The sequence below is a fragment of the Ursus maritimus genome, unplaced genomic scaffold (genome assembly GCF_017311325.1).
Source record: "Ursus maritimus isolate PB19 unplaced genomic scaffold, ASM1731132v1 scaffold_2, whole genome shotgun sequence".
NCBI lineage: Eukaryota > Metazoa > Chordata > Mammalia > Carnivora > Ursidae > Ursus > Ursus maritimus.
In genome coordinates, this window is record NW_024424452.1 from 89,902,036 (window position 1) to 89,930,007 (window position 27,972).

General features: G+C 39.4%; 1 protein-coding gene across 1 annotated transcript in view; it reads right to left on the minus strand.

Moving 5' to 3' along the window:
• The window catches only part of KCNK2 (potassium two pore domain channel subfamily K member 2), a 133,532-nt gene that overhangs the window by 38,485 nt on the left and 67,075 nt on the right, over positions 1-27,972 (minus strand). Inside the window, exons 4-5 of the mRNA XM_008701147.1 lie at positions 20,976-21,136; positions 17,969-18,155 (exon numbers count right to left, since the gene is read on the minus strand). Of these exons, the coding sequence (XP_008699369.1) occupies positions 17,969-18,155; positions 20,976-21,136 (348 nt within the window). The remainder of the gene's footprint in view (positions 1-17,968; positions 18,156-20,975; positions 21,137-27,972) is intronic.

The following is a 27,972-nucleotide window of genomic DNA, read 5'->3' on the forward strand; positions in this document are numbered from 1 at the left end:
CCAAGTCCTTTCCATTTTCAGACCTTTCTAGCTAATCCTTATAGGGGAGCAGACCAGTGGCAATAAAAATAGCAAAGAGGGGTGGAGGTACAAGAGTTTCAGGAATCTTACAAACTGTTCCAAATAGTAATTAAAATAAATCCCTTCCCGCCATTTTTCTCTGGATTTCTCCTTAGTGCTAAAATAAGGAGATCAGTCAGAATCTAATTTGATCTAGCAGATTAAACTTCTAAAAATAAAGCTCAGGAAAGGTTTATTATTATTATTATTACTATTATTATCACTTACGGCATTATTGCTAGGAACCCATTTTAGCAATAGTGGGTTTCCTAAACAGTTGCTTGGAACGATCCCTCTATCTAGAATTAACAAAGCCATCGCCTACCTGGCCCCAAAGAATCACTATTTAGGGGGCAGAACAACCCATGAAGCTATAGCAGGCACATACAAGTTTTTTTGTTTTTGTTTTTTTCTTAAGATTTTATTTATTCGACAGAGAGAGAGACAGCCAGTGAGAGAGGGAACACAAGCAGGCGGAGTGGGAGAGGAAGAAGCAGGCTCCCAGCGGAGGAGCCTGATGTGGGGCTCGATCCCAGAACGCCAGGATCACGCCCTGAGCTGAAGGCAGACACTTAACGACTGCGCCACCCAGGCGCCCCACATCCAAGTTTTTTAAACAAAGGTCCTGCTAGTCCTATTTAGCCCAGTCTATGCTCATGTCAGCTGATTTCCAAAATATTCAAAATCTGACTGAGAGAGAAGAGCGAAAAGTAAGACTTCCTGATTGTCCACCTAAATGAAATCATTCCATCCTAAAGCCCTGGGAGGCAAGTGTTGAGGGTCGTTGTATTCCCACTCCTCACATTTCCTTTGACAGGCCGCTCACTATAGATTTAAGCCACATCTCCGGCTGCCTTTATCAGTAACTAAGCTGGTAACTCAATTGCCATCCCTCTCCTAGTCTGTTCAGAACTCAGGAGTAAACGACCGTTTTTGTATTGGCTCCTAGAAATCCCAACAGTAAGTAGCTCCACTTACAAGAGAAGTCACAGTCTCAGTAGGTAAAAGAGCATGTGTCAGGCCACACAGGAAAGGAGGCAGCAGACTAGAATTCAAACCCAGGGCTCCCTGGCTCCAAAACACAGGCTTTTTCCTCATTGACCAGGTTGTCCACACCCCCAAGATCTCAGCTGCTGTCCTTCCTATCATTTATCCACCAGCCCTTTGTGTCCATACTGCCTGGCAGACCCTTAGCTAGGGCTAGGAACACTAAGTCAGACAAGGTGTGCCTGTTCCCCTCCATCCCCTCAATGGTTATACCTAGAAACCAGGTGGGTCTGAAGGTAAGTACTATTGGATAAGGGACAGATGGGGCTAGGTAGGGAGAGATAGGTAGGGGGCCATGGGATCAGGCTCACAAAATTCAAAATGTGGGAGATGAAAGGAAACCAGAGATAAAGGAACAAACCAGACCGTCCTGTCCTAGGCATCAGAGGTGAGGTCTTGTTATAACAGCTACTTGTGACCAACCAAGAATTACCGGACCCCAAAAAGGGAGTAAGCCATTGAAGGTGTTATCACTAGTCCTTTCTCAATGGTGATATCAATAGAGATGTGAAACAGATTTAAGTTCCCTGGCTAGCTTTCTATAAAAGACCATCTCTAAAAGCCCTTGGTGGCAACGCTGTCGGGCACCTCTCACTCCTGAGAACATTTTTTCTGTATCCTTGCTTAATAAACTTCTTTCGCTTTACTCACTCTCTGTTGTCCGCAAGATTCATTCTTCATCGACTCCGTGAGACAAGAACCTAGCTTTCCCACATCATTTTGGTGCCAAAACCCAGGATCACTCCCATCGAAGGGTCAGTAAAAGTGGACTCATCTTTTCTTTCCTGGGAGAAGTCTCTTCTTTATATGACCCCTTTTAACAAACAACAAAACCAGGCACCTGTCGGCCAGTTAAAGTCCAATAGCACAGCTGTTGGTCTTAAGTCTCAGGTCTTAAGTCTTCCAGATAGGCTTCTGGAGACAGGTTTGGTCAATCCCCCTTTCTCAAAAGAAGGGAATGTTGGCCTAACCCTACCCCGCTCTGCTTTCTGTTCATTGGCTTTTCTTAAACGGCTTTCTCTCACCTCAGGGGCTTTGCCTCAAGTCCTTCCAATCTCGGATGATCAGTATGCCCTTTTAATCAGGGATTCATTTCAGGAAGAGTGTTGCCTAGGTAGACGTAAGACTTTTTCATTTAAAAGTGTCTTTTGTGAGAACTTGGTTCAGGATGGACAGGAAAAGTGCCCAAGGGGTAAGGAGAGAAAGCTTAATTGAAATTGGCTTATAATAGGCCTGACTCTTAAGGCACCATGGGGCTAGGAATGCGAGTGAATTTACAGGACCAAACAGTGAGGGCTCAATCCAGAGAGCTTCAAAGAATGGGGTCATTACAAAGATTCCCTACTTTGTTTAAGGGTCATAGGGAGCACATGTAAGGACTGGCAATCCAGAGCTCTGAACCTGCCCTTTGGTTACCATGGGTGACCTTGGGGTCTCCAAGACACGTAAAAGGATAGAGATCCTGCTCTGGGGGTCACACCCCAGGGAAGCCTAATCTGGAAGCAGCACATGCCTCCCACTAAGAGACCCTAACTGTTTCGCTCACATTCTTAGCCTTCTAAAAATAATATCGAAGTTGGATTTCTGGTGGGGGTGGAGGCGGGGGGGGTAATCCAGAGGAGAAAAGGAGGGTCGGGTGATAGAGAGGTAAGAGTGGCTACTCCTGCCGGCCTGAGCCCTACTCAACCCAAGATGCTAGGCCACTCTTTCACCTTGGGTAGGAAACCATGGGACTCCTTGGTTCACAAGGGAGAGCTGGTATGGCTTCATTGTCACCTCTCCGTAGCACGGACAGGGTAACTCCTACCGGGATCACAAAATGGGAAACAAACCATCCTCTGAGGGGACTTCTTGGGATTGGGTAGTGCAAAATTGGGTAATTTCCCCTCATAAAACTTTTCTAGTGTTTTCTATGGGTTGAACACGGCGGGTTCTTCAAGGCAAGGTAAAATAAGGCATGGCCACAGTGGGATCTATCAGTTAGATCTCTTCTGCAGGAAACAGGGCGAATAGACGGAGGTACCCCAGGTCCACCCAGGCTTTCAGGGCTCTCAATCAGGACCCAGACCTAAGGGCCTCTTGCAGAACGTGTTTGGTGGTAACCAGACCAGTAAGCTCCCTTCTGACATACTGGATAATTGTCTAAATAGGCCTCTAATAAACATAGGTTGCTGGAGGAAACACAGGCCCTCCGTAGCAAAGGGGACACTGACTCTTACTCTCTCTCTCTCACTGTTCCTCCTGACAGATGTGGGGCCTTCTCCCTCACTCATTTCCCAGGTTAATGGCTATAAGTGAAGCCAACTGTGGTTAGTCTACCTCAGGACGGGGACTTTCAGGAATATTCCGAAGCAGCTGACCAAACTCCCTTTGTTTTGGGGAAATTCTCTGTCTTCTCTGGCCCGACATGGACTGCCTATTCCCCCTTGTTGGTGGAAAAACATGGCGTTTACTCATCTGTCCAAGTGGGTGAGCTTCAGAACTGGGGACCCTTTTTCTCTGCCTTCTGGCTGCGCTTGGCCTCTCCTGTCTACCCCTCCTCCCCACCTGTTTCTGCACCACCTTGGGTGTGTTCTGCATGCACTGCTCACGTCAGATTTCCCCACCAGTGTCTCGGGTAAAATTGACAATGGGGAACAAACGGACTGACTTTTAAAAATGGGCCCAGGTGGAACATAACTTGGTATTTAAACTAATTTAAGTTTGTTGGTTTAATTAAAATAGACATGTCTTTAAAGTTATCAACATCAAATATGAAACTTCTATTCCATCAAAATCTATTGAAGGCCAAATAAGTTCATGTTGTCTCTGCTGCAATTTGTTTGCAAAAAGATGACTTAAAATGATGCTTATTTGTCTGTCTCAAAGTTATCATGGGTAATTGTTAAGGTAATTGTTTTCAAAGTCTTTAGTAACCTGAAACTTTAAAAGTTTTGTTAGGATGACAAATGGGATTAAATTCATTGAACGTCTAGGTCTTTCTCAAATAGGATAAGGTACTAAATCATTGATTACTGGAGTACGTTTGTGCTTTTGACTGCTTATTGCTAAGAAACTAAGGATATTTAAGTCTGTTGGTAAGCATGGTCTGTGCATAACTGATTCACAGATTTGCCATCTAAAGGTTTGGTGTGTCAGTTCACAACCGGTTACTACTTAGTTTCTGAAGACTAAGGTTTCTAAGAATGCAAAATTCTGCTAAACGTAATTAAGGCTGATGGGAATAAGGGAAATAACTCTGTATGTAGAAAAGTAGGAGATGTGTACGGAAGATATAAGGAATGGGAATAAATTTTGTTGAAGGCAAAAGAAGGTAATTTTGTCCTAAATGAGACTGTTTGTTTGGAGAGAAATGGCTTGGGACAAAATCTGAATGCAAAGGAAAGTTGTAGAAGGTTTGCGAAGGGTAATTTTTGGAAAGGAATTTTAAATGTGGTCAGGATGGAATAAGATTGAAATTTTAAAGTACACTCATATAAGATTAAAAGTCTGCTTTCTCTCAGTTCAAAAGATGGTTTTCTTGAATTAATTTATCTGCTCTTACAAAAATAAACAGTTGTTTTCTCTTTGCCTGTCCAGAAAAACCAGTTTCTATGTTTTGCCTCTATCAGGTTTTTGGGGCTCCCTAATCCTGTTTAAGCATGTGCTTTAAAACTTTCTACGGTTTACTTTTCCAAGATGGAAACTGTAAATGAAGTCTCTTTAACTCACTAGGCCTTTTATGTGGTGTGTTAAGTTACTCCAGAAGTAACTTATGTTTAACTTATTGTTAAATAATAAGCCTTAGGTTATGTTGTTCGAGTAAATGCTGTAACTATTCTAGAGATGATACGCAGTTCTTCAAGTTTTACTATGTTTTAATCTTTTACCGTATCCACTCTGATTTCTTGTCATTTATAATTGCTCTTACTCTCTTGCAAAAAGAGGTCCATCTTCAAGGAGATTCATATAAAGGATTTTTAGGACAAAGACAGGTATTCGATACCTTTAAGATTAAAACAGAAATGGGTAAGAATATCTAGAACTAAGGCTGAATTCAAACTGAACAAGAATGAGTAACATGGGACTAAATGAACTAGAAGCTGATTATAGTTTTGTGACTCTTCTTTGGAACACTGCTGGTTCTCTAATGTTTGCTTTCCCAGATTAAGGAAACTTTCTCTTAAGATATCTATGACTTACAAAAGTGTGATAAAGTACTCATGTGTAAACAACAGCATTAAAGCATTTAACATTTCTCTCTACCTAAACCCTCTGAAATTCAAAAGGTCTCAATAAGCTTTCTTCCACGATAACACAGTCATTTGCATAAGTCAATAAGAATCTGTTCTTCTTGTAACAGGACACCATTGGAAACATTGGTTATTTTACCAAGGCTTTGACTGGAATGTCAGATTTGAGACAGACATGCATAGACTCAGATATGAGCAAACAGTTCTAAGGAACTAAGATTGGCTTTATGAAACCTGGAGCTATAAAGCCCCTTGGAAATGTTGGCCTGATACCTTGCTTACGGAGTTCCCAGCAGTCTCACCAGGTGAGTAAAGACTGTCACTTCCTGGCAGGTGCAGGAACTCAGGATATATTGGGGACCTCATGAAGAGGAATCTACCCCATCTACAGGGATTGCAGGCATGTCTGATGACAAGCACTTGGGTTGGCTTCTGGCCTGGAGAGGCTACTAAAAGTTCAACCTAGAGATTCCTTATAAAAGTTTCAGCAAAACAGATTCTAAAAGATAACTCTATTTGATCTTTCATTATCATTGCTGAGCTTATGTAAATAATTAGGCCAAGTTTGTTAAAACCAGACTTGTTTTGTAAACATAGTAGTCCCGATTTGGCTACCTCTGATTAAAAATGAGGTGAGGTCTTGTAATAACAGCTACTCATAACCAACCAAGAATTACCGGACCCCAAAAAGGAGGTAAGCCATTGAAGGTGTTATTACTAGTCATTGCTCAATGGTGATATCAATAGAGATGTGAAACAGATTTAAGTTCCCTGGCTAGCTTTCTATAAAAGACCATCCCTAAAAGCCCTTGGTGGCAATGCTGTTGGGACCCCTCACTCCTGAGAGCTTTTTTTTCTGTATCCTTGCTTAATAAACTTGTATCGCTTTACTCACTCTCTTGTCCGCAAGATTCGTTCTTCATCAACTCCGTGAGACAAGAACCTAGCTCTCCCGCTTCACTATTTTATCAGGAGCCTCTGCACCTTGCTTCTGCCCTCATTCCAACAGTTTCTAGTGGTTGGCCCTATTCTGCTCCAAAGAACTTGAGTATGCGATGCCCTCTCCCACTTTTAATTTTCTTTCCCTGAGATGCTTCTGAACTACAGAATATTTATAAGGAAAAAAAAAAAAGAAGATATATTCTGGATTTAAAGAATCCTCTAGCTATTCTGAACTAAAATCATTAATGCCATGCCCCCCTCTGGTTTAAAATATTTGTGTTATAGAATATAGATACAGACATAGAACTTTGTTCTAAAGAAAATGGGCATCGATGAGGGAACAGAAGGCAAGCCGAGGACAAAGCTGAAACTAACACCCCGCAACCCCCTCCCCCCACCATGGGATGTAAGTGACATTCCTCAGGCACTCCTGGCTGCCCTAAAGGACAAAGAAATAGTTAACCTATAGATACCACAATCCTGCAAGATTTAAGTCTCCCTCAGTTTACAAATGTCTTTAGCAGTTTACAAGAACGAAGCATTTCTATCAATAACCTAGCTTCCGGAAGGGAATGTAGATACAATTAAATGTCCTTATAATCTGCAGCCTCCAGGAAGTTCCCAACCATCTTAATGTTAATGCCTTGCTAGAGGGAAAAACAACCTTAACTTGATATTCGCCTCTGGTATCCTGCGAATCTTCTTTAACATATGAAACTATTTTCTCAACCTCCTTTTTTCCTCACCTTCCCCAACCCCATGGTATATAACAGCCACCTCTCACAACCCTGGGGCAGCAGCCCTTTCTGCCCACGGGTCCTGTCCCCGTGTTTTAATAAACCACCAATTTTGCACCAAAGATGCCTCAAGAATTTTTTCTTGGTCATCGGCTCTGGACTCCATCCCACTGAACCTCACCTATAGTCCACAACCTCATCAGGTATCATTTCTTTATATTGGTCTTTAAGTATTTTAGATATCAAATATTGATTTTTTTGTGTTTAGCTTTACTTTTATTAAATAAAGCTATCCTGCTTTAATATAAAGGGGGGAACTTATTTTCTGCTTTATCATGCTTCTCTTTGTTATAGTAAAGCAATTTAGCTGAATGAAGAGTGTTCTCAGGGCTTCAAGACCTAAGAGGCTCTTTCGTAATGTTGCAAATTCTGCTTTCTTTCTTACAAATGGAAGGTATGACTTCAGTATTAAACCATAGCTCACCTACAAAACCAAACTTCTCATATGCTATTAAGTCAGGAAAAACAAAAGACAAAAATATGGTAACTAAAGCTCTCTAGCATTTGAACCTGTATTTTTGGGATTTTTAATTTCAGCATTCAAGATGTCCATTTCCTGCTAGGTACTTGGTCTAAATTTAGGAAAACAGCCTTTAGAAGAGTAGGAGTTTCATGGTCACAAAGAAAGATCAACACATTGTCACTCACTCACCCTTTACAAGGGTGGAAACCTATAGTATTTAAGATGTGCATAATTGTTATACCTAGAAATGACTGTTAAGAGTCTCAATATAGAGCCATTTGGAGCCTTTTTCATGACAGTTAGTAAAATTTACTGCCTGTCTCACTAAGCCGCAACTATGAATCACTGAAAGTTTTCCTTCTCATTTTTTTCTGCACGTTTCCACAATGCTTCTATATATCCATTTCTGAATCTGAAAAGTTAAATAATTTCTTGGTTTGTCCCCAGATCCTAAGACTTCTGGGCCATTTGGATCAAATCCCATTTAATTAATCATGCAGACACTATCCATTCTCTTGTGAGTTCTCTGAGAGTCACTGGCTGAATCAGGGGGTGGCCAGACTCCGCGGTGTTTTCCTGTATTATAAAACAGAATGACTAGCAGGAAGAGAAGAAAAGTTCCCTGTTGAATTTAATTTTTGCTCCCGGATTTCAAACGTTCTGTCCCAAAGGAAAAGGAGCTAGAGCAGTGATTATCACTAAGTGCTAAACAGACTATCTAATACACGATATGTGTTGGCTAAATATCTGAATAAACAGAAGAATGATGAATACAATACATCTTCCTGGGAGTCACATAAACCGTCCCTTTCTGCTAAAAGCGATTTTTCTGAGACATTGGGGTGGTGGTGGTGGTGGTGACCTCATTAGAGGTGGTGACTTCAGTAGACCTCACTCCTCATCAGCTACTTTTTTTCTTAACTGCTGAATTCCTGGCAAATGTTTACAGTTATTGATCAGTTCAATAACAGCAAGTTTAAGAACTGGCCGCTGACACAGTTGCAAAAGCTTTAGGCAACATCAGAAACTGTTTTCTAGAGGGTCTCTGCTAGAACTGTTTGGAACAAAAAACCTGCCATGATTTTCCAACAGAGATTTATATGTTTTCATGATAAAATTCCCCTCCATTAAGCAAGCTCTAAGCACTCCACCGAATGAGTCATGGTTTCAGTTATAAGGAAAAGCAGTAGTTTGGTCACTAAAAACTTCATTTCCGATAATGACTTTGAAAACATAATTCCAAGAAAGCTTAATGCTTAATATGAGATATACAAATATGTTCTTCCCAAGTTAAAAAAAAATATGATGACAAATGATTATACAACTGCGAAAATTAGAAAATTTAGTAAAGGTAAAAGTAGCAGAAGAATTTTACCTTGTAAAGTCCTAAATTGTATTTTCTGTATAGAGGGGCAGAAGGCACTAAGCATAAAGCCTGATTAACTCAGTCAGCTTTGGTCGGGGAGGAAGACCTTCCTCTGCCCTATGGGCCTTCTAGCTGGACTTAGAATGAAATTGACATGAGACAGATTCAACAGAGGAAAATCAAATTTAATAGGTGTGGGCAGAGAACCCATACAAATATGAAATTCCAAAGACAATGAAGCAACATGAAGCTTTTATGAGCAAGGAGAGGGGTAGGGGTGTGAGGACACAAAGGGGAGGTAGGCCATTACCAGAAAGGTGAGAGAAGATATTTGGAAAAGCAAAGGTTGCTGTATTATGCAGGTAAGTTTCTTAGGTAAAAGGGAGTCTCTGTTAAGCTCTCTTCCTGGTGTAGACTCTCCTTTCCAATGTATTCAGGCAGCTGTGGGGGAGGTAGAGAGCTTTTCCTGCATCTGTTGGGTTTTGATTACTTCTCACTCGAAATAATCCTTGTGCCAAGGTGGCCCATCTTGGGGGCAGCCTGCCCTTGTCCCCTACACCTTCAATAACTACCTGTGAGATATGGAAAATTTTCATCATTCCACTAAATATACTGAATTTTGATGATCCAAATTCCGAGAAGATATATTTGGATGGCTAAATAAATATATGCTCTGATGGAAAATGTATTTTCATAAGATCAACCATGAGGATTTCTTAGAACATCTAAATTTTTGGCTAAAATTTTTGGTTTTTATTAGAATAGGTAAGGGGAGGACACTGCTTTGTGAAACTATAAATTTTCATCCAGCTTTCACTCATTCAAATGATGCCTTATGAACAAACCTGGTTAATGAAAAGGGGTGTTTTTTGAGGACTTTTTTAGGCAGCTTCTAAACAAAATGTGGAAATGTTTTTCTTGGCTTGCATGACCCACTCCTACCCTAAGAGCATATATTAAGGAGATACTAGCCTTGGAAAAGAATTTTAAATTGCATTAAATTTGGTAATTATTTGACTTCTCCCCAGATTTGAAGAATTACCATTAAAAAAAAAAATCATGGACTTGGAAGACTAGTCATAGATGCAAGGCTGAATAAATAGAATTCAACCTGTCACACATTTCCACATAATTAATATCACTGCTTAGCTTTTAATGAAGCGCTGATTCAGCTCTCGGTCTACAAGGTAAGCATGACTTAACAACTTACCACCAGACTTCTCGTCAAATGTAAAACAAAATGGTAAAAGTTAAGACACAGAACACAGGAAATTAACAGTTAATTCTCAAGTATATTTTTTACCATTAACTTTAACTTATCTGTGTACTTTGACTATAAATTACGGGCACTGCTAAAATCAAGTAAATGGACACTTTGCTAAATAATTGACTTTGTCTCTTCTCACCTTTTAGGAAGGGTTACTGTGTGCAAGCACTAGTCTTAGTAATAGGGGTCTGTTCATTCATGTGTAAAGTAAGTGTGGGAGTACCCTGTGGCCTCCTGGGTCCTTTTTAGTTCTAGAACATCCAGAGCTAGTGAAAGAACAAAAAAGTCCCACTAAAACACCTTCCTTGAATAAATATAATTATAAAATTAAAATTTGCCAGGTCTTTTCTTGCAGAAAAACTATTAAGTGCTAAATTCCTACTTTCAGTCACATACACAATGAGACCTGAACACTGTCTGTCTTCGCTAGTGATTTGTAAATGCTTTTGATTCAATATCACAACAGAGAAAAGGTTTTGCACACACAAATTTAAGTGCGTGTTTATTTATGAATTAGAAATCTATTATGCTTGGGGCGCATGGATGGCTCAGACTCTTGATAGTTGCTCAGCTCATGATCTCATGGTGATGAGATTGAGCCCCACGTTAGGCTCTTTGCTGAGTGTGGAGCCTGCTTAGATTCTCTAAGATTCTCTCTTTCCATCTCCCTCTGCCCCTCCTTCCCACTCATTCTCTCTCTCTCAATTTAAAAAAAAAAATCGATTATGCTCTTATATATTGTATCATGAACACTATGACATATAAAGAGGAAAAAGTAAGGAATGAGGCTTAAAAGTACATGGAAACAGGAGTTGTCCTATTTGCCTCCCATGGCAGAAAATATACCTGGTGTGGACTTTCTTGCTTATACACTAGAGACGAGCTGTTTCAGAGTTCTGGTCTAAAACACCACATCTTTCTTTGTTGCTTTTGAAATACTTCTAATAATCACACCAAGATGATAACTTGTATCCTAAACATTTATACAGCCCTTGCTGAAATTTACTTATTTTCCTTTAGTAACATCAGTTTGAAGAGTATGTTCTTTAATTGGTCTTCAGAAGAGTTCAATACCACAAGGTGATTGAACCTTCATCCTATTCAGAGAAGGGCTGGCAGGTGTGAGAAGGGCATCAGATGGTGAGTCGCGTTACAGGAGGTGTATCTTTGTGTTCTTGCGAAATTTACAGCTCAAGAGAAAGGCGAGAAGATTCAAGTTGGAGCAATGCCTCCTGCTTTTCCTTGGCGAAAATACCAAAATTAAGTGAGAATACTATCTGTAGTGACATGGAACTTCAAAGGGGTATGTTCTGCAAAGTAAACAACTGGTATTTCCCTGATGGGAGACTTGCCTTTGCTCAACAGCTGACTTTTGCTGCACAGCCACAAGGTACCCAGAAAAAAAAAACTACGTGTACTCTATTGAATTAAGTGAGGCAATTCTTTTCCCGGATCCTTAAAAAAAGAACTCAAGATTTTTGTTTTTCCAAAGACTCTTGCAAAGAGTACACATGTTCTACCAGCCTTTGCTGCATCTGCCTTATCCACACACTCCTTCCAAAACCGCTCCCTGGGCACAAGGACCTGGTATGTAAGGATTCTTCTCTAATTTATCTTTCTCGGCATTTGTCACTTTAATCCCATCACATTCCTTTGCTAATTTTTAGCAAGGCATATTTCTGGTGCTTTTTATTACTTCCTCTGCAAAATAAAAATAAAATCACAGTAATGGATTTAGCAAGGGGCGCAAAAGAATAAAATCCTAGTAATAATAAAGATGTTTATTAGATGACAGTGTCACACAAATATCATTTTGTGACCATGTTCCCCTGTGGTGCTCTGCCACGACTCTGAAATCGGGGTCCCCACTCATACACACAAGACGTTCTCCCTGAACTGCACTTCTAACAGAGTGGCTATGAAGAGACCCATTTGATCTAACCAGTTTCAAAGTGTGGATCTCTTAAGATTTGTTTAAAAAAAGAAAGGATGGGGCGCCTGGGTGGCTCAGTTGGTTGAGGCTCCAACCCCTGATTTTGGCTCAGGTCGTGATCTGAGGGTCATGAGGGGTTGTGAGATGGAGCCCCTCTCAGGGAGTCTGCCTGAAATTCTCTCTCTCCCTCTCCCTCTGTCCATCCCCCCACTTGTGCACGTGCTCACTCTCTCCCTCTCTCTAAATAAATAAATAAAATCTTTTTTTAAAAAGTATTTTTTTCATCTTCTATGAAACCACAAAGTAAAAATATTTGTTCTTTTTTTTTTAAGCCATTTTATACTGTGGCCACAAATACAACATTATTTTAGGATTCCACCCACTTTTTTTTTTTTAATTTATGATCTTTGTTTTTTTTTGTTTGTTTGTTTTTTTTTTTTTTATGAGACCAGGACACATACTGGACTGACAGAATTTGTTAATTTCTTAAAATAACAGGTGCACTGTATTGTATTACTGAAATCTGGTAGGAGTAGAACTTAAATGTTCTTACCACTGCTCACTCCCTCAAAAGATAAATATGTGAAGGGATGGATATGTTAATGTGTTAATTAACTAGACAGTGGGAATCCTTTTATAATGTTTACTTATATCAAATCACCATGGTGTATGCTTTTAATATCTTATAATTTTATTTTCAATTACATCTCAACAAAGCTGAAAAATAAATAAATAAGCAAATAAAATGTTGCATTACTATTAAAAATTAAAATAACATATGCAATGCAAGGCTGTTGGCCTCAGACTCCTCACGAAATACCTATAAATTCCACAGCTGCTATAAGACCTTATTAATGATATTTATAAAGTGGTGCAAGAGGCCAAGGTTAACATATCAACAAGTCTAAATCTTGTTATCATCTCACTGTGGCTTACTTTCTCCTGCATTAATGCACTTTCCACTTCTACTTAAGCCAATCATATACCTTCACAGGTAGAAAAATGGGTGTTTTAGAGCAGAAGTTTGTCTTCTTATAAAGAGCTACAAATAGAGAGCAGTTCCAAGATGGCGGAGGAGCAGGAGCCCTAAAGTTCATCTGGTCCCAGGAATTCAGCTAGAGAGCTACCAAACCATTCTGAATACCTATGAACGCAACTGGAGAATGAAGAAAAGAGTAGCAGAAACTCTATGAACAGAAAAGCGACTATTTTCTGCAAGGAGGAGAAAACATGGCAGAGGAGTAGGGGACCCCTTTCTCAGCTGGTCCCCTGAGTAGAGCTGGATAGGTACCAGACCATCCTGAAAACCCACAGAATCAGCCTGAGACATAGGAAGATACATCTGGATCTCTACAAACGAACATCTCCAGCACTGAATATTGAGGTACAAAGCGGGGAGCCATGAATTCGCGCACAGATATCAGAAGATAAATGGAAGGGGGAGGGAGCTGATGTGCTTGGGCTCTGGGAAGCAGTAGCCACCTGCACTGGGGAGCAGCCGGACTCGTGGACCGGCACCGGTGGGAGGGCAGACTGAGACCCTGAGCCTGGGAATGCACGTGTGACCAGACTGAAAACCGGAGCTCTGGAGCACTCACTGGAACTGGACTAAAACCGGGAGCTCGGAACTTCATCAAGATAAAAAGCTTCTGCACAGCCCATAAAACAGTCAAAAAAACTAAGAGGCAGCCCACAGAATGGGAGAAGATATTTGCAATTGACACTACAGATAAAAGACCAGTATCCAAGATCTACAAAAAACTCTCAAACTCAATACATGGGAAACAAATAATCAAATCCAAAAATGGGCAGAAGATATGAACAGACACTTTTCCAATGAAGACATACAAATGGCTAACAGACACATGAAAAAATGTTCAACATCACTAGCCATCAGGGAAATTCAAATCAAAACCACATTGAGATACCACCTTACGCCAGTTAGAATGGCAAAAATTGACAAGGCAGGAAACAACAAATGTTGGAGAGGATGTGGAGAAAGGGGATCCCTCTTACCCTGTTGGTGGGAATGCAAGTTGGTACAGCAACTCTGGAAAACAGTGTGGAGGTCCCTTAAAAAGTTAAAAATTGAGCTACCCTATGATCCAGCAATTGCACTACTGGGTATTTACCCCAAAGATACAGATGTACTGAAGAGAAGGGCCATATGCATCCCAATGTTCATAGCAGCATTGTCCACAATAGCTAAATTGTGGAAGGAGCCGAGATGCCCTTCAACAGATGACTGGATTAAGAAGATGTGGTCCATGTATACAATGGAATATTACTCAGCCATCAGAAAGAACGATTACCCAACATTTGCAGCAACATGGACGGGACTGGAGGAGATTATGCTAAGTGAAATAAGTCAAGCAGAGAAAGACAATTATCATATGGTTTCACTCATTTATGGGACATAAGAAGTAGGAAGATCGGTAGGAGAAGGAAGGGAAGAAGAAAGGGGGGGTAAACAGAAGGGGGAATGAACCATGAGAGACTGTGGATTCTGGGAAACAAACTGAGGTCTTCAGAGGGGTGGGGGGTGGGGGAATGGGATAGGCCGGTGATGGGTATTAAGGAGGACACATATTGCATGGTGCACTGGGTGTTATATGCAAATAATGAATCATGGAACTTTGCATCAAAAACTGGGGATGTAGGGGTGCCTGGGTGGCTCAGTTGTTAAGCATCTGCCTTTGGCCTAGGGAAAGCTGGGGGCATCAGAATGCCGGATTTTAAGCTGTACTACAAAGCTGTGATCAAAAAGACAGCATGATACTGGCACAAAAACAGACACATAGACCAATGGAACAGAACAGAGAACCCAGAAATGGACCCTCAGCTCTTTGGGCAACTAATATTTGATAAAGCAGGAAAAAACATCCGGTGGAAAAAAGACAGTCTCTTCAATAAATGGTGCTGGGAAAATTGGACAGCTACATGCAAAAGAATGAAACTTGACCACTCTCTCACACCATACACAAAGATAAACTCCAAATGGATGAAAGACCTCGATGTGAGACAGGAATCCATCAAAATTCTAGAGGAGAATATAGGCAGCAACCTCTCCGACATCGGCCAAAGCAACCTTTTTCATGACACATCCCCAAAGGCAAGAGAAACAAAAGATAAAATGAACTTATGGGACTTCATCAAGATAAAAAGCTTCTGCACAGCCAAGGAAACAGTCAAAAAAACTAAGAGGCAGCCCACGGAATGGGAGAATATATTTGCAAATGACACTACAGATAAAGACTGGTATCCAAGATCTACAAAGAACTTCTCAAACTCAATACACGAGAAACAAATAAACAAATCAAAAAATGGGCAGAAGATATGAACAGACACTTTTCCAATGAAGACATACAAATGGCTAACAGACACATGAAAAAATGTTCAAAATCATTAGCCATCAGGGAAATTCAAATCAAAACCACACTGAGATACCACCTTATGCCAGTTAGAATGGCAAAAATAGACAAGGCAAGAAACAACAATTGTTGGAGAGGATGTGGAGAAAGGGGATCCCTCCTTAGTTGGTGGGAATCAAGTTGTACAGCCACTCTGGAAAGCAGTGTGGAGGTCCCTTAAAAAGTTAAAAATTGAGCTACCCTATGATCCAGCAATTGCACTACTGGGTGTTTACCCCAAAGATACAGACGTAGTGAAGAGAAGGGCCATATGCACCCCAATGTTCATAGCAGCAATGTCCACAATAGCTAAATCGTGGAAGGAGCCGAGATGCCCTTCAACAGATGACTGGATTAAGAAGTTGTGGTCCATATATACAATGGAATATTACTCAGCTATCAGAAAGAACGAATTCTCAACATTTGCTGCAACATGGACGGCACTGGAGGAGATAATGCTAAATGAAATAAGTCAAGCAGAGAAAGACAACTATCATATGATTTCTCTCATCTATGGAACATAAGAACTAGGATGATTGGTAGGGGAAGAAAGGGATAAAGAAAGGAGGGGTAATCAGAAGGGGGAATGAAACATGAGAGACTATGGACTATGAGAAACAAACTGAGGGCCTCAGAGGGGAGGGGGTTGGGGGAATGGGATAGACCGGTGATGGGTAGTAAGGAGGGCATGTATTGCATGGTGCACTGGGTGTTATACGCAACTAATGAATCCTCGAGCTTTACATCGGAAACCGGGGATGTACTGTATGGTGACTAACATAATATAATAAAAAATCATAAAAAAAAAAACAACTGGGGATATACTGTATGTTGACTAATATAACAAAATAAAAATTATATAAAAAAAAGAGCTACAAATATCTGAGATTTTTCTCTCTACACTTTGCTAATTAGAAAACTAGAGGATCTCCAGCAGAGTGATGTATCCCCCCCTTCGGGGGCCTCCATCCAGTCCAGAGCTGTGTGCACAGGATTTTTGACCAAAAGCAAAGCTTCCTGTATGAAAACATGCCCGTCTTCAAGGGGAGTATGGGCTTTGCCAGATTAAACCATAATTAACAAATCAATAGAAACAGATGAACTCTCAGCCTTCTCTGAGATTTTATAGAACTGCGCAAAATATTTTTTCTCTGAAAACATTTAAGAACTTTGGGACAAGAAAGAACAGTGAACAGCTAAAAAGTATAAAAGCTAAATTAGGCTGGTGAGTTTATCCTGCGAAGTTCAAGGGCACATTCCTACTAGAGTGTTTAGCATGTTTTTCTAATACTTGAAATTGGTTTTTCTGAAAAAGAAGGGTTTAGATTTTCAGGAGCTGGTCAAAATGATCCATGATAGAACACCATCACACTTACTTTTACCACCATTATTATAATTTATTTAAAATTGGAATCAGAACAATACTAATAATTGGATAACTGAAATGGTAAAGAGGGAGTTAAAGTAACATGAAGTTAAGACCCAAGAAATACAACAAAAAAGCAAAGTGCAATTGTAATAACGTGTAGAAGAGAAAAATATCAAAAAACATGAGTAAAACGTGTGGATACTGGTTCATGTAAAAAATACTGTCCTGAGAACTTAAAATTAAATGAAGTAAATATCTTAGAGAAAAGAAGGTTTTAAGTAGCTTAGAACATCTTCTAAGTTTGCAGGTGTTTTTAAAACTGAGATATGAAAACACCTAAGTAAAAAGAGCAAAGATAAACTCGAATTTGTCTAACAGTAAAAGAAAAATAAATAAATACATAAAAAATAAAAATTAGAGGCAGATTGTCTGGTTTCTGAAATTAGGGTGGGAATATACGATTCTAAACAAACAGCAACTTAATTTTCTTTCCTAGAATGAAAATAAATGTTCAACTGCACCCTTCTGCTTCCCTCCACTGTCACAGAATGCTTTTTTTTTGTCTCTCTGTTACTGTTACAGATTAAGCGGTCTCCCAAAATTGTATGCTCAAGTCCTAATCCCCAGCACCTCAGAGCATGTGAAGATGTAATTAGTTCATCTGGACTCATACTGGAGTAGAGTGGGCTTTTTGTCCAGTATGATTGGTGTCCGTATAAGAAAAGGGAAATCCAGACACAGTGACAGAGACACAGAGAGAAGGAACGCCATGTGATGTCGTAGCAGGGATGGGAGTAATGGAGCAGGGTGGGCAAGGGCGGATGGCCTCCTCTACACGCTGGAAGAGGCAAGGAGGGATTTCACTTAGAGTGTCAGAGGGACCATGTTCCTACTGTTCCCTTGATTTTTGAAATTCTGCGAGGCAATGAATCTCTCTTGTTTAAAGCCACCCAGTCTGGGGGCACTTTGCCCATGACAGCAGGCCTGGGAAACTAAGACAGACACTGTGTTGTGCTGTGTTAGAAAAGTCTAACTAAAGGGCACGGGTTAGGTGAGTAGGGTCAGTGCCAGGAAAAACTTACCTGCAACATAGTCGCCAAATCCAATGGTTGTTAAAGTGATGACCACGAAATAAATGGCGTCTAGGGCACTCCAGCCTTCTATGTGCTTGAATATGATCGCGGGCAAGGCAACAAAGAGTACACAGCCAAACAGTATAAATATGATCGTCGAGATGATGCGAATCTTGGTCTGACTAACATTCCACTTCTAAGGATGAGAGTGAAGAGAGGAGGAGAGAGAGACACTGATTGAGATTTATTGATTATTGGCATAGTTAGTACACTGTTCTCAGAAAATGAGCAGGTGAGGATGTTATTTTGTTCCCTTTTATAATTAATTTTCAATTATCTTATAAAAATTGGGTATAACACAAAGAACTCAAAACAATCAATGCTAATGATGGTGCTACTTTACTCTTACACAGTTTTACAACAGGCAAAATGCTTTCAAAATAAATTACATTTGCTCTGAGAATACAATTTCAGATGTACATCACTCTTCGTTTACCTGAATTACTTTTGAAATATTTTTATTCTATAGGCATACTACCGATTATGGGCCAAACATAATCTAGAAATACATGAAAATAGACAAAATTGAACCATGGACTAAATAGTTTAATAACTGATAAAATTATTAATTTTATGAAAAATTTCCCCCTCACTCCTGTGTTTTCCTATCATCTTCCAACTGATTAAACTGAAATACTAATAGACTTAAAGTCCACAGTGGATTTCCCTGTGAACCAGATGAATTGTCTCTCTGTTCTATGGCCTTAAACTGTACAACTAAATAAATCAAACATGACACGTAGGCAAGGATGAATCTTCAACACTCTTACACTACAGCTGTCTTTCACCCTCTTCTCTTTTCAAGAATCTCTACAGTATCCCATATTACGTTTGTACATACAGCAGTTTATCTCCAGATCTTCATTTGAGGCTAATCACTGTATATTTTTCATCTGTAACTGGATCTGTCCTATCTGCTATGAAAATTATAGGTCACATCCCCACCATAAAAAAACCATGAGTTTTAGAACTTGAACATTTCCCAGAGATAAAGATCTATGAAACCATAGAATGGAAAGTGAAAAAAAAAAAGTTTCTAGTCTACCATCCTTATCACATATGTGAAATTTAAATGAATTCATGTCTGTAAAGTTCTCGCATTATTGTTTAGTACTAAGCATGGAATCATGACCACTGAATGGATTCACCACAAGGGTACAGGATGTGTTTAAGCACCGACATAGATGCAGCATGGAAAGCATTACCTGGCATCCAGTAAGCACCCCAAAATTTGTTGAATAAAATAAAACAAATGAATAAACAAACAAAAAGCAGAATCAGAACTATAGATACAGAGAACAAACCGAGGGTTACCCAAGGGGAGGGGGAAGGGGGAATTGGGCAAAATGGGTGAAGGGAAGAAGGAGATACAGGCTTCCAGTTATGAAATGAGTAAGTCAAGGGAATAAAAGCACAATGTAGGAAAAACAGTCAATGATATTGTAATAGCAATGCAATGGGGCAAATGGTACCTACACTTGTGGTGAGCATAGCATAATGCATAAGCTTGTCAAATCGCTAAGTTTTGTACACCTGAAACTAATTTAACATTGCGTGTCAACTATACTCAGATTAAAAAAAAAATTAAGCAAAAAAAATTTGTTGAATGGATGAACAATTCAGCATTGCCCTCTTAATTCCCTCTTAATTAATATAAATATAAGATACTTTTAATATCAATATAAGAAAAGTATAATACCCAGAATAGGATGAAACTTGTATTTTAGAATAATCATACCTACACCATTCCAATTGTAGAAATATCTGAGAATGAACTTGGAACTTAAAAACAAAACATAACTAATGCTAAGAAGTGGAACTATAAAGTGAAATACCAATACTCAGTAGTCTTATTTCATCAATAGAATTAAATGTAAAATACTTAATTGAAATGTTTGTGAAAAGATGAAAAGATTATTGAAGAGTAAGTAAAATGTATTTGTAATACTGGTGACGGTAGTAACATATCCTTTATAATCCCACCCACTCATGCAACTATTTTCTTGGTAAGTTTCTTCAGGAATAGAAGCTTGTAATCATAGTGGTATCACTACTATTTTTCATTTACCATTCTAATAAAAGCGTTTTCATTTTACTTATTTTTTTTCTATTGAGTATACTATAGCCATGAACATCTTTGTGTGTATTACTTTTGGTCCTACTGAATCACATCCCTTGGATAAGTTTCTATCAATGACATCACTGAATTAAGTTACATGATCACCTTTATCGTGTTTGCTAAATAGGATGTCCTTCACAAATGAACAAGGTACCAAAGCAAATTTTAAATTAGAAAATATTGTCAGCTATTTACTAGCTATGTTAAGCTTTTACTTATTTATTTATTTATTTTAGATTTTATTTACTTATTTATTTGAGAGAGAAAGAAAGAGTGCATGCACGTAAGTGCGGGGGGAGGCAGCAGGGGAGGGAGAGGAAGAGGGAGAGAATCTTAAGCAGATTCTGTTCTGAGGGAGGAACCCAACTAGGGGCTCCATTTTAGGACCCTGAGATCATGACCTGAGCCGAAACCAAGAGTTGGACGCTTAACTGACTGAGCCACCCAGGCGCCTCAAGCTTTTGCTTATTATCTCTTAACTTTTAAAGTGATGTCTCCATTGTCAGTACCATTATTCACATTATATAAATGACAAAATGGAGATTTCAGGGTAAAATAACTAGCTTAAGAGAATACAGCAAGACAAGACGTCTGGAATTGGAGCTTGGTTTGTCAGATTTCTACTTCATTTCTGCATATTTTTTGGTTTTTCCCATGTATTAATTTACTCATTCAAATTAAGTATGAAAATAACTATGAAGTGAGTTACATGCTAATAAAGGTACATATAAGAGGTTATGGAAAACCCAATAACTTGATTATCTGTACCTGAGACGATAGAAAAGTTTAATTAAAAAAATTAAAAAACATGTGTAGCTAAAATGCTATTATACTTACAATAAACGTATCTTCCACTTTTGCAATTCCTTTTCCAAATATGGTCCCTAGTTGATCACCAACTCCAGCCAACAAAAAACCAAAAAGGGGAATTCCCAGTAAGGCATAGATGATACAGAATATCTTTCCCCCTTCTGTGCGCGGTGAGATATTTCCAAATCCTAAATACAAAAAAAAAAAAAAAATTGTTTTCAGTTGTTTACAAACGAGTAATAGTTTAAAACATATGACCTCGTTAAAAAGAAAACGAAACAAACTGAAAGAGGGCTTGAGCTATTTCCATTTTGACCTCAAACCTTCTGCTTGGGTTCTTCTTTCCAGCCTGGGGCTTGGCGCAGGCAGGAGACGGACACTACCTGCCTGAAACCATACCCGCGCCAGCAAGACCCTGCCCGTAACTGACTCCAAGACAATGATTGGTTGAACTTCCACTGGCTCCCTGTGAAGGCCTACCCGCCTTTGCCCCACGATTTCCTATGTAAACCTGGAAGTATTATTGGCTTTTTTTTTAAATAATAATATTTTTTATTATATTATGTTAGTTACTGTACAGTACATCCCTATTTTTTGATGTAAAGTTCCATGATTCATTAGTTGCGTATAACACCCAGTGCACCATGCAATATTGGCCTTTTGGAGACAGTCTTTGAGACGCTAGTCTGCTGTCTTCCCGGTGTTGACCTCACTGAAATATATTCCTTTCTAGCTTCACCACCACTTGTTTCTCTGCCTTCGGATTTTGTCAGCGGCAAGTGTCTGAGCGCGGTCTGTTTGGGACCCCTGGAGCCAGGTGCTCTCCCCTGTGCCCCAGCTATAAAACCATAGGCCCAAAATGACACCACTTAGGCTGAATCCCCAAACTGGGGATTAACAACTAATCTAATTGCAGTTTCAACTTCACCCAGAAATGTAGTCTCAGTCTTAACCTTAACCAGTCAGGAATTTTCCTATTAGAGGCAAAGTGTCTGCCACATTGGCCCTCTCCATCACCCCCTCCCCCAAAGGAAGATGAGGCGATCTGTCTGAGAAGACCTATTCTTCCCTCTCAGGGAAATCTACCTTGCCCTGAAAATCCTTTTCTTTTTTTCTTGCCCCCACCCTTGTTCTATAAAATTGTTGCGTGTTGTACAATTCCTCTGAGCTCCCCTCTGCTTGCTAGATGGGATGCTGCCTGATTCATGAATCACTTAATAAAGCCAATTAGATTTTCATATTTACTCAGTTAACTTTTGTTTTTTAACAACCTCGAGGGTAATTCAGAAATTCCCCAATATTAAAAGATATTAATCACAGATTTCAACTAGATAAGAATCCTTTTAAAATATATTTTAATACACAATACTTTAATAAGCAAACATTCCAATAATCTACAAAATACAGCTAATGTTCCATTTAAAATAGATGATGAAAACCAAGGGGGTAACACAGCAATAAAGCCAATATTTTCATTAAATTTCCTTCTGTCTCTCTATACTGATAATACTGTAAAATATAGAGCTCTCATTGTCATTTATGGAAAAGAGCATACTGCCTTAATTTAAGAGAATTTAAATATGCTAACGTTATTTAAAGATTAAAGTTTAATATAACAACTTTAAAAATCCTGTTTTCATTCAAGCACATACCAAAAAGTAAAAACTAAAACCTTGAAATTATTAAACTTTTTTAAAGTTCTGAGGATTTAGAAGGTATTTTTGCCACCCCAAGATATGTCTCTTTGGCGCACTGATTATTTTAAGGTGGTTATTTTTAAGAAACTGAGGATACATGAAAAACTTTGAAAACCAAATATAGGAAACCAAATATAGGTCACCCTTTTGCAGGAGACATTTACAAGGTAGAAGGGAAATCTCCATTTGGAAGGGTGCCCTCTCAGTACACCAGGGAGGTGGGGAGGTGAATAAATCTCTAGAAAATGTTATTTGTGGAGAACGCATAGACTGAAATCTGCCTAACAACTTCACTTCTTCGCTGTGCTTTCCCTGCTAACCTCCCAAACTGAGAAGTTGTAGTCACAGCTTTATTCTGGAGGCGGACTGGAAACAGCTACTGTACAAGTTAAGATGAGTGGTTCCATAGAACTTTGATTAATTTACAGGCTTTCGGCCATGGGCTCACTTCTGCTTCTAATTTTGGTGACTTCAGGAAGTTCCCTTAGAAAAATTTTCCTTTTAGAATCCTATGTTTTGCTTGTACCCGGGATGTGGGCTCCTTACTCTGAATTTCATTGTCATCTGAATCCATACACTTCATATCATCCCCAAATCCATTCCTATTATGGTTTCCTCAACACCTTCCCTGCCTTCAACGCACTATGGACTCCCCCTCCCCATTAATTTCATGTTTTCTGTCATCTCAATGCAACTTTTTGGTGAGGGGAGATACGTGCATGTTTATATCAAACAGCTTATAAGATAAATTCATGTTTATATCAGATGGAATTAGATGTCTGGATTTACCAATGTCTTTTAGAATGTTAAATACTGATCATCTAATAAAAAGTCCACAGATTTATAGTAAGGTATACAAACATCATGGCTTTCAAAAGCATTTACTTTAAAGTCTAAAATTAACTGATTAAAAGAAAGCGTCTGCCTTCGGCTCAGGTCATGATCCCAGGGTCCTGGGTTTGAGCCCCGCATCAGGCTCCCGGCTCAGCGAGGAGCCTGCTTCTACCTCTCCCTCTCCCTCTGTTCCTCCCCCCTGCTTGTGCTCTCTCTCAAATAAATAAATAAATAAAAATAAAGATAAATACTCTGTAAGAGTTTGGCAATATATTACAGCCCTTCCTGGATTCATGACTCAAGAGATACGTGGCCTTCAGTAAATTATATCCTCATTTGGTAAAGGGTATATTGCTATTATTATCTACTTTGTTGAGTTAGGTATCACAGGAAAGGTGCCCAGGAAATTTTTCCATATATGTGCTCAGTATATGTTAGGTGCTATAATAATAATTATTATAATTACTATTAATCATACTATTGGTAGAAGTAAAGATTAGCAGATCAATGTATTTAGCCTGGTCAGTACGCAAACTATTTAACAGATAGATTAATGGGGTCATGATTACACAGTGCTTTCCACTATGTTCTATCAAATTGTGGATGCCATTCTTTAGACCGAGCACTGGTAAAATAGCATGCATAGAGGAAAGCAACTTTTCACATATGGTGTCTACACATTTAACTCATTTGCCTCCCATCTGTTCTTACCTACTAATGCCTTGGAGTGCTGAACACCACAGCACCATGTGCAAAGGATACATCCAAGGCAGGTGGGAAAAGGGCCCAGAAATCTTGTATGAAGGTAATTTTAAGGGAAAACTTTAAAGTTGAACTATTTGGGACAGTGCACCATTTCTGAATGCTATCCAAGAATGGAACTCAACAATCCCAGCCCTGTCTTGTATTCTTAACATCAATAACCAGAGTCGCAAGAACAAGAAGGCTATGCTAAGTCAGCAGGGTGGACTCTTTTGACATAGGTTCTTTGATTATTCCAGACCGTCCTGCTAAGATCCAACAATGTTCTTTATTGCCTCTCCAGATGAATAACGACGTGGTCTGAGGTAGGGCTCAATTCTGAGTCAACCTATTCCATCCCATTTTCTCTTTTTGATTAAGAGGACAAAGGTCTCCAGAATTATATCCATAAGAAGTAACCTACCACCAGGAAGGACCAGAGATGAAAAATAAGGTACACTGTTAGTGAGCCCTCTTGCTCAACTGTAGACTCCAACAGTTAGAACCAGAAATAGAACCAGAAATAGACAAGACAGCTTAACTCATGCTCTAACTAAAATCCATTGTGCTTAGTTCTTACCACACTTTTTAAACATTCCAACCACCAGACCACAAAGCAATGATAGCAATGGAATGCCTAGAAGACTTCACCCACAAGTCCCCTTCCCTGCCCATGACCATGGGCTGAACACCTACTGACCCTCACCCATGATCACACACTCTCTGCCTGCTCTCTTGCACGTAACCCCCTGCCCCTAATCTTTCCTTATAAAACTCTAGGTGTCCATCTTACTGTGGAGAGGTCAGTTGTTACGACTTGAACTTGCCACCTCCTCTGGCTGCCGGCACCTGAAATAAATTTCTGCCTTTCTCTTTTCCAAACCCTCATCTCTTGAGTTATTGGCTTCTCTTATGATGAGTTTATCTGAGTTTGTTGGGTGGCAGTGTTGACAAACCCAGTCAGGAGCTTTGCTTCTGATTTGTCCAGGCCCCTGGGGAGTCCTTGGGACAGAGCAGTGGGCTGGGGCAGCACACCAGAGCTCGCCCATTCATTTCCCGAGTTAGCAGCTGTGATAGATGGAGAGATAATAATACAACTTTTTAAAAAATTCTGACTGTGGCATTGCTATAAATAGGCTCTAATGTTCAAAAAATGAAAGTCTAGCTGTCAGAGAGCTCAATTTGATCTGCTCCACACAAGTTAAAGGGGCATAAGAAACAAAGGCTTCAAGTTTTCATCCATCATCGACTCAGAATCAGCCTGGAGGCCACTGGAACATCTTCAGAAAAGCTGAGAGAGGATTTCCTCAGAAAGCCTGTTTACCTCACCAATGCAATGACCCAAGATCCAAAGAGAATTCGAGATATAAGGAAAGCCAATCTACCTTTCATTGATCAAAAACTTGGAGACCGGTGCCTTGTGGTATCTCCGTATTTCGTTTTTACTACGTCCAAGTCAAGGTTAGCAGAAGAGAGACCAGGGGAGTAGGAATGAAGGATCCTGATATAACTCTTCTCTGAGCGTCTTTCTGTTTTGCCTTCCAAATATGTCTTTAATTATCATTACACTGAGCATTATGAGGAATCTATGCCTCCTAGGTGACATCCCTCATGCACTCACCACTTCTCGTGGACAGACACACAGTGACCCAGCAGTTCTCGGACATAAAGGAAATGCCTACAGCTCCCCAAAATCTCCCTGGGTGAGAGAATGAAATGGCTGTTCAGAGGATGGTTCCTTATGCTTTCTCCCCTCTCTTCCCTGAGTAAAATAAGAGGAGACTTCCCTCCACAGATTTACCACATGTTTTGACCAACCAATGGGCATTGGTTAAATGACTTGGTACTATCAATGGATTTATGAAAGGTATCCATTGATTCTAAGCAGTATGCTAAGCTTTTAAAATAGTAATCCTTGTGATTGTCTGAATTTCCTGACTCTTTTCCTGGTCAGTTAGCAGCATCTTCATTGCCTCAGGGCAAAATGGATTGTTAAAGCAAGAAGAAAAGGGAAAAGAAACAGTATTAAGTTTTGTTTTTCTTTTAAGTCCTAAATTAAGGTGTTCGCAAGCAAAATGTATCCCCTGAGGAGAGCAGAGGTCAGTTTATGGCATAACATATGCAAAATAAGAGAGTAAAAGGAGTGCCTTCCAAAGAGCTTGAGGGAATAGACAAGACTGACCAGGGATGGGGCATCACTTTGGAGGAGGTGGGGTTAGGCAGAAACCAGAGGACAGGACCTTGGGGTGGGGGAGTATACTGGAGCTCACTTGAGAGATCAACTATTAAATCTTCAGGAGTTTTACAAGTCAGCTAACTTCACATTAGTAGCCTGGAATCAGCTATAGGAGGAATATTTATGCCACATAAATTGGCAAGCACTATAATTTAGGGCCACCCCCTCCCGCCGCCTAGTATTTACCAATATGCGACAGAATAAAATACAGTGAAATTTAAGAGACTGTATGTAGTCTGTGCCAGAGATCTGGAGGGAAGCCAGGCTGACGCCTGTGAGCCAACCCTTGATATTTATGTGAGGACATCACTAGAACAGCTATCACTGCTGCTTCACATTCCTCTACGGAAGGGCCTTCCATGGAAAGCTACTATAAGTCCATTGTAAGCACATCATCTAGCAGGAGACCCAAATGTGTCACTCTCATTTGAATAGTCTCAAGTGAACAGGCCGTTTTTCTGGGATCATTTATTACTACTACAAATAAATAACCCCCTCTTCATGCACTGTGCATGCTTGGCAATTATTTAATTATTTGTAAGAGTTCATTTAATGTCTATATTCCCCACTAGACTATGAGTTCCATGAGTGTAGAGGTTGATTTATTATTTATATATATATATTTACAACTATAATTCCAAAACCTTCCTGACTTATTAACTAATGCATAATTGGTAATCAATAAGTATTTCTTCACTGACTGACTGACCCATATATCTAAAAAACTCACAATACTTCAGAAGGAGGCAAAGAAAAAAATTCAGAGAAATAGAATATCTCTGTGTGGGAATTTACAAAGAAAATTAAATTTCTCCCCCACTAATTAATAAATTTACTATCTTTGCAATCAAAGTCTCATAGTTTGTTTTTTTTTTTAATTTTACAACTTAATGATATGATTCTAAAATTCATCTGGAATACAATTAACAATAGTCAATAAATACTTTAAAAGAAGACCAATGTGAGGCAAAGTTTACCTACAAATTAAAAAGATGATCTCTATAGTTTTAATTCTTAAAACTATGTGGCAAACTAATGAATGAAAACAATAGAAAGCATAGAAAAGGACCACAGCACGTAAATGAAAATTTGGTAAATATATTTCAAATCAATATAGAAGGAGTTGATTATTCAGTAAGTAGTGATGGGATAAATAGTAAGCTACTTGGAAATAAATGGTGTCCTTGCCTCACATTATTCACTAAATATTTTTGAGTGGATTAAATCATCAAATATAAAGAAAGTATGACCATAAAATACTACAAAAATAGGGCAGGAGAACAACTTTTTAAGCACAACTTCTAGGACAGAATCATAAAGAAGTTAAAGATAAATATGGGTATGCAAAAAATATAATGATGCCGTATGTCAAAAGAAGAGCATAAACTCTATGCTGAGGCCAAACACTTTTCCAAGAAGCAGTGAAGAGAGAGTCAAACACCTCTGTTGTGGGTCTTCCTAGGGCTCCTCTTGGTCAAAGAGCCAAGCTTTCATTTCATTTGCAGGCCTGAAGTTG